The 8,134-nt window shown below is 40.3% G+C and overlaps 1 protein-coding gene across 1 annotated transcript; it reads right to left on the bottom strand.

The window, feature by feature from the left end:
• Positions 1 to 1,397: 1,397 nt before the first annotated feature.
• LOC122301698 lies at positions 1,398 to 2,042 on the bottom strand. The gene has a single exon (XM_043113090.1). It carries the CDS (start codon positions 2,040 to 2,042, stop codon positions 1,398 to 1,400), a length of 645 nt encoding a protein of 214 aa, XP_042969024.1.
• Positions 2,043 to 8,134: the final 6,092 nt, after the last annotated feature.

Genomic DNA, 8,134 nt, shown 5'->3' with positions numbered 1-8,134 from the left:
AATATTATAAAATTTGTATATTGATAAAAATGAGATACTAAAAGATGAATAATACTTAATATATTTACTATGTTTCAGAAAAATCAAGTGTAGGTTTTTTCTAAGATTCTTTTCCTTAAAAAGAGAATTTTTTATACTCAAAAATTGTATATGAAAAGATCATATAAAATGAAAACATTATACGAAAGCAAAATCACTTAAAAATCTTGGGAAAAAATGAGAAAAAAAAAATTGCACAATTAGAAAGATAGGGACAAAAGCCGACCAGAAAAAATATTTTTACTCCATAGTAAATACACAAACCATCTAAAAAAGCTACTTTCCAATTTGAGATAATTCTAAATTTTTTTCAATCACCTCCAACTATTAAAAAATACAACGTAGTTCTTACATACAAATTTGACGTAAATGCTTTTAATAAAAGAATTTAACTTCCATACACATTTGACATAAATACTTTCAATAAAAGAATTTAAATAAAAAATTATGGAAACATTAAAAATTAAAAAAAAATGAAATATTTTTGTAGCAAAATTTGAATTCTTTAAAAAAAAAAAGTCTTAATGTGTGAATATATATATTAAAAATTATTTAAAATTTATTTTGAGGTAAATTGTAATTGCTTGGGACTAGTTCCCGAAAGGAAAATTCTGCATACTATGTACACCATTGTTATTTTACCTTAATCCCAATTATGATAAGGTGACTTTGTCCATCAATCTTGTAATAAATTTGTTCATAAATTTAGCAAAAGTGTCACTTTCATCATTCTTTCTTTTTTTTTTTCACATCTTTGGGAATAGTATTCAAGCACACGCAATTGATTCCTTGCATCAAGCAAGCATTTGCATATATTTTACATATTATCAAATACGCGTACCTCCATTGTTAATGGTTGAAGAGTTTTGTTTGAGTTGCTCCTTGACTAGATTGGATTAAAGCATTTCAACATTTTCAAATATATTATTTGAAAAACTAGTCATTGTTGAACTCAAGATAATCGAAGCCAGCCATGTGTATTATGTATAGGATAGAAAAAAAGCAAACCTCCGTCAACAAATTAATTCTTTTGATCCTTCCTTTCCTTAGTTCTCATTCACTTACATCACTTTTTTAGCAAAACACAGGACTCGGCATTAGACCAAGTTCTTAATTCCCCACAAAAGGAGAAAATACATTTCTCCAATCATCCCTCAAAGAATTTGTTTCCATAAGAGTGCCAATCCCTCTAAAGTAAAAGACGTAATTTGGCAAACAAGTACTAGGCCATTTCTCTATATGGAAATGCATCATCTGCATGTCCATGACTTCCATTAAAAACAGAATGCCACGGCAAACGTTCATGCGAAATCACTAACTTGCATTTTGACGTACCTTAAATGCATGGATCATATTGATCAACATGGAACAGACATTGTTAATGGCATTTCACTTTCCCCAGATCCATTTACTGGAAGCTTTTTAGCTTCATCTGTTACGCCTTGCAATTCGGTTGCACGGTTTGATTCCGAGACATCACGTCCTGTATCATGGGCACTATTGTCCTCATTTCCTAACACAACGACTGCCCCAAAATGCACACGGCGCTGGCCGCCACTACACGGAGAGTTAATCGGGGATTCTAGGCTCCGTGAATTTTCTGTGTTTGTTGCACCGCCTAAAGGTGGGGTTGGTGCACGACTGCTGTCCTGCTCATTCAGTTGTGCGTCGGTGCTGGGTTTGATGCATCTATATAAATAAGTGAAAAGCCAAAAGGCCCATGGGATTCCAACCAATATCATTCCTACAATTGGATACCAAGATGCAGAGTCTGTTTGTGGGACGAAAATGTAGAGAAAGAGGAGACTTCCTCCTGTTACTATGCAGGCAAAGAACATGAATGAGATGACGTATATTCTAGCATCCCCTTTCCTTTCCTCCATTGAAGACAAAGATGAAGATGAAAGCCTCTCCCTTGTTTTCCTTGTTGTCAGGTATCCACCAATAGTGGTGCATGGGAAGGTCGTGGAATCCAAGGTAACAAATTCTAAATTGGACACCATTTAGAGGCCGTTGAAAGCGGCTTGGTTTGTTAGTTGAGTAACCGTTTAATTTGCTGTCTTGCGGTGGATACTCTTAACCGTGGGATAAAACATAAAAAGGATAATTAATAGGTTGTCAAGATGACATGGTACTATGATCATATCACTACATGCTATTTAATTAAATTTTGTTTATGTATTTTAATTGACATTGCATCTTATCATGGGATATGGAAATGAGGGTCTATATTCTGCCAACACTTAATAACCTATTACAATATCTAAAGATTATTGTTAGGTCTACACACATATTATATAATGAAGTTTACGTACTAATGTAACTTAATGTAATACGTCAGATCTACTTTACAATAAAATAAATTTTATAATATAATAGACCACATTAAATCATATTAGTAGATAAACTTTCTTGTGTGAGATTTATATGGTCAACATTATTATTTTTTAGATAGAAAATAGATTAGTGCCCCACAGTAGCTTAGTGAGATGTCTTCCCCTTCTTTTCTTTTCTTTTTTCTTTTGCAAATTGTTAATAAAAAAATGGGTAACCCCCATGATAGAGGTAGTGTCTACATGGGTGGATAAATTACAAGAAGTTAATTAACTTCCTACTACAAGCAGTTAATTAACTCTCAACCATAAGTAGATAATTAGCTTTTAAGAAAGTTAATTAACCACTCCAGTAATTTTAAGTAGACTTATAAAAAGTAGAGTTGTATATGCTAGTTATAAAAAGCAAAGTTGTATAAAAAGTAGAGCAACCATCTTATGCTCTTGATCTCTACGTGTGGAATTATATAGAAGACTCTAGTAGTCTTCTAATTTACTTAAAAGTAAAGTCACAACAATTTGTTGTTACCGATAAGACGAGTAAAGATTTAGACTAGTGAGAATTCTGTCATGTTTGAGATAACTCGAATTAACCTTATATAACATAGGTATCAGAGTCTGTTTGTTTTTTTCCTTATAAATATGATTACATGTTATTTGATACTTTGGAATGAGTCTAAAAGCATGTAATTGATTATATGCCATGATTGTTTGAGTTTTTTATTTTTCATTAGAGGTTATGCTATAACATGTTTAAGATCAAATTCTCAATATGAAAATATTCTTCTCAGTGTAAAAAACATATCCCTTAAATTTGGTGAAATTTTGCATGTAAAGGGAGAAGTCCGAAACCTTAATTTTAAAATTATTGTTAGCACTAACACTTTGAGTCTAATTCCAATAACCAACCATATTTTTTTTAAACATATTTTATATGGTTAGAAATATGAGTTCATAAGCTTTACGTTTTCATATCATATGATTGATTTCGATTTAAAATCAATAAGTTATGGCCAATTAAAAATGAGTGGTCGACAAAAACTGTGAAGACCCGCTTTCGCTTGTATTTTCGTTGAAATAGTTGTTTTTATTTTAATTAATATATTAGTTTATTTATTTTAATTTATTGCGTTTTAAAATTGGTTTTTAATTTAATTGATGTTGTGTTTTATTTCTTTTAGTTGTTTACAGTATTTAATCTCGTTGCGACGGTTTAGTTTTGTTTTCCCGGAATGAGGATTAGACCTCATTTTCTTTTCCTACACCGCTTTTCCCTTTTTCCTTTTTCTCTTTTTCTCCTTTTTTCTTTTCTCTTTTTCTTCTTTCTTTTTCTTTCTTTTTCTCTTTTTTCTTTCTTTTCTTTTTTTTTTCTTCTCCTTCCTCCCGCGTCGACCCCGTCTCTCTCTCTCCTCCTCTCTCACGCCGGAGCTCCTTCCTGCCCTCGACCCACCGCCGTCCGGCCGCCGTGCGGCTCACCGCCCCCACCGGTCGACTCCTCTCCCTCCGGCGCACCTCACCACCAATGCCCAGCCCCATTCGGCCGGCCGTTTGGCCGGAAAACCCCCTTAAAGCCTACACGGTTTTTGCCTCGATCCGCCGCTGTCGCTCCACCTCCGGCCACCATTTCTTCACCACTTCATCACCGGTCCCTTGCCGTCCTAACCCACCTATTTTCGGCCTCCAACGACCACCGGAACAGCTCCCACGAGCTAGCTTTCCTTTTTGGAAAATTCGGCCTCTCTCCGACGTTTTTGCCGCCACCCACGGCCAACCACCACTTCCAATAGCTTCACAATCATCCCTAGACCATTCCCTATCAATCCCAAGCCCTGGTTTGTCCCCGTTCAAAAGTGGGTATTTCACAACCCACGGCCACAGTGAATTTTCACTGTAACGTTGCTTTTTTCTCCGCCGTTTGCAACGCCGAGTGTTTTCTAAAATTACCGTATAGCGCTGTAAGTATTTTCCAAACCCTATTTTCAGATTTAAATATATATTACTCTTTCAATAATTTTATCTACTGGTTGGTTGATTCCGGACTGAGTCCGAGGAGTTCGGGGGTCGGATGGATGGAGGACGGAGTTGCTTGTTTTATTGATATATGTTGGTTGATTATTTTTGTGCATTGATATGGCATTACATGGTGCATGCACGTGTGTTTTTGTTTAATTGTGAAAAGCCTGTTTATTGGCGTAAGTGGACTTACGGGTGCGTGTGTATCACGACCCCAAGCCGGGATGGGGTATTATCCCGGTGGAGCTCCTCTGGTCACTCGAGAACGGAATAAACTGAGTGATGTCCCCTGGGTTGTCGCTGGGCGACGACGGGAGCGGAGGCTAGGGGTTGCTTGGCTACGAACGCGCCGGGCGCGGAACCGGGCATCGCCCTACACACCGACTCCGTGGCCCTTCGCTGGTGAGGGCTAGAGGATGCTTGGCTACGAACACGCGGGGCGTGGAACTGGGCATCGCTCGTTAGGTGTCACATGCGTAGTGGTACTCTGCGGTGTGGCACTGGAGCCAGGGTGTGCGGATGACCCCTAGGGGAGGTCATGGTGCATACGGATAAATATGGTTTTTGGTTTGAGACGGTTATAGAGGCCAAATGTGACTTTTGGAGTGGTTTTTGGAAAAGATGTGTTTTTGGGCCAAATGGGATTTTTGGCGTATGTGGAAAATTATGTTTTTGGGATTTGTGCATTGGGCATGCTTCATGCATTTTGTTTGAGTTCTATATCTTTTTATCTGGTAGTGTTTGGGTTTTACTTACCTGCGGTACCATTTTTGGTTCCATAGCTTTTGGTGCAGGTTTTGAGGATGAGGAGGAGGAGGCTGAGCCCGAGGATGCGGCTCCGCCGGGTTGCTGATGTTATGCTTTATATTTGGTTTAAAACTATATTAGTGTTTTGTAATATTTTATGTATGTTTTGAACAGCTTGTAATACGTTAAGAAAAATTCTGGTACTTAGTTATATGACTTTCGTTATCCGCTGCGTGTTTCTTCGTGCACATATGTTGCCTTTGCACACACTTGGCACCCGTCGTTAGGGTGGTGATCCGGGTTGTCACCATCCGGACGTCTCCATTTCCCCGTGTCCGTGCGTGGGGATTTGGGGGCATCACAGGTGGTATCAGAGAGATTTGGCTCTGGGTAAAACCACATGTCCCGTAGGCAGACCAGAATGCTTTTAAAGTTGTGTTTTGAAAATTATGTTAAGTAAAGTTATTTGATTTGTTTTAATTGTTTTATTTGTTTTATTTGTTTGAGCTTGTTTGTTTGTTTTTATTTATTTGGTTATGTTTTTGCAAGTTGGTTTCTTTTGTTTGCTGTGATGTGGTGTTGGTCTGTGGTTCTGTTTTTGTTTATTGTTGGTTTTATTTATTTTTGTTTTCTGAAAGGGGGTCAAAGGTTGTGGTGACAGGAAAAAATGGGGAGACCAATGAAATCTACTCAGGAGCCACGAGACAATACCTTAAGGGATGACTCCATAGCCGAAGCAATACGGCAGATGACGGAGTTTATGCAGCAGAATATTAGGCCACAACAAGCAGGGCCTTGGCCACAAGGAGGACCTTGGCCACCACAAGGGGGTCCCTGGCCACAACAAGGAGGGTCTTGTCCACAGCAAGGAGGGTTTTGCCCACAACTAGGAGGTCCTTGGCCACATTAGAGAGGCCTTGGATGTACCCGGGAGGGTCCAGTAGCATGGTGCAAGCTGGATGCACCTATGAGCGCTTCCTGGTGCACAGAACCCCACACTTCACTGGAAAAGAGGATCCACTTCAAGCTGGAAAATAGATCAAAGATCTGGAAAGAACATTTGAGGTGTGTGGTTGCACCGAGGCGCAACAGGTACTCTACGCCAGCTATCTCTTGCAAGGCACTGCGTCTGATTGGTGGGATACCAAGAGGGTGATGCTGGAATCAGAATTGGGGTCTTTCGCTGCTGTGACCTGGCAACGCTTCAAGAAGGAGTTTAATGACCGCTTCTTTCCCGCAGCGGTAAGGAAGCAAAAGGCAAGAGAGTTCTCAAATCTAGTCCAAGGGGGCGCGACAGTGGAACAGTACGCCCGGAGATTCATAGAACTTGGGCGATTTGCTCCTAACCTTATCGCCACCGAGGAGATGCGAGCTGATCGTTTTCAGGAGGGACTACGCCATGACATACGCCGTATGGTGGTCAGCCATCGGATATCCACCTTTCAGGAATTAGTGGATGTGGCCACCCTTGTGGAGCGAGAAAACAATTTGAGTATGGGCTCCCCTCCAGGGCATAAGAGACAGAGTTTTTCTGGTGAAGGAAGCAGCTTGGGTTTGCCCCAGAAATTTGTTCAGCGGACCGAAACTCGACCTCAAACGTCCTCAGGTGTTCATATGGGAGGACGGGTACCAATTTGTGGAGCATGCAATAGAGCTCATGAGGGCGAGTGTCGGGTGAGTAGTGGACCCCAGTGTTACCGATGCGGCCAAGTGGGACATATTGCTCGGGATTGCCCTGTCAGAGTTCAAGGAAGCCGTGGAGGTAGACACGGTGGAAGAACCAACCCGAGACAAGCAGTGCAAGCCTGGGTTTATGCTGTCACACCCGGAGAGGTGGATGATGAGGCGCCAGCGACCCATGATGCTGGAGTAATTACAGGTATGGATTAATTTAATTTTAAGTTGGATTTAATTTTTGGTGTATTTGGTTTCTTCTTTGTTTTTTGGATTTCATGGGTTGTGTGTTTGGTTCAGGAAGAGTCCGTTTGTATGAGTTTTATGCTTGCACTTTGTTTGATTTCGGTGCGTCGCAGTCGTTTGTATCTTCCACATTTGCTCGGGTGTGTAATTTGGTTACGGAACCGTTGCCAAAGTCTATGGTAGTGGTTCTACCCGATGGTGAAATGGTGTGGTGTTCCAAGGTTGCTTTGGGATGCCCGTTAAATTTTGATGGAAGGTTCTTGGATGCTGATTTAGTTGTGTTTAAGCTATTGGGTTTTGATATCATCCTCGGGATGGATTGGCTATACCGATATTCTGCGAGTATTAATTGCAGAAGTCGGATAATTAGCTTTCAGCTTCCAGATGGTGATTGTCTGGAATTTGCAGGGAGTAAGTTAAAAGAAAATCCGATAATTATATCGGCAATTCAAGCAAGAAGGGAGATTGCATGGGGAGCGGATGCATTCTTGGTTCAGATGGTGTCCACGCCATCCAAGGGGAAGTCTTTGGCAGACATTCCAGTTGTGGAAGAATTCCCCGATGTGTTTGTGGACGACTTGCCCGGACTACCCCCTGTGCGGGAAATGGAATTTGTTATAGACTTGGAACCTGGAGCGGCTCCTGTGCATAAAGCTCCTTATCGCATGGCACCGGCTGAATTAAAAGAGTTGAAGACTCAGTTGCAAGAGCTGGTAGAGAAGGGATTTATTCAGCCTAGTACTTCACCGTGGGGTGCACCAGTTTTGTTTGTTAAAAAGAAAGATGGAACCCTCCGTATGTGCATAGATTATCGGGAATTGAATAAGGTGACCATCAAAAATAAATATCCTCTCCTGCGGATAGATGATTTATTTGATCAGCTTCAAGGAGCAGCCGTGTTCTCTAAAATTGATCTGAGGTCGGGATACTACCAGCTGAGGATCAGAGACAAGGATGTGCCTAAAACTGCTTTCAGGTCGAGGTATAGGCATTATGAATTTAAGGTGATGCCTTTTGGGTTAGCTAATGCCCTTGCAGCTTTCATGGATTTAATGAATCGAGTATTTCGACCTTATCTGGAT

The sequence above is a fragment of the Carya illinoinensis genome, chromosome 2, assembly GCF_018687715.1.
Source record: "Carya illinoinensis cultivar Pawnee chromosome 2, C.illinoinensisPawnee_v1, whole genome shotgun sequence".
NCBI lineage: Eukaryota > Viridiplantae > Streptophyta > Magnoliopsida > Fagales > Juglandaceae > Carya > Carya illinoinensis.
This window is presented reverse-complemented; position numbering and strand designations above follow the sequence as displayed.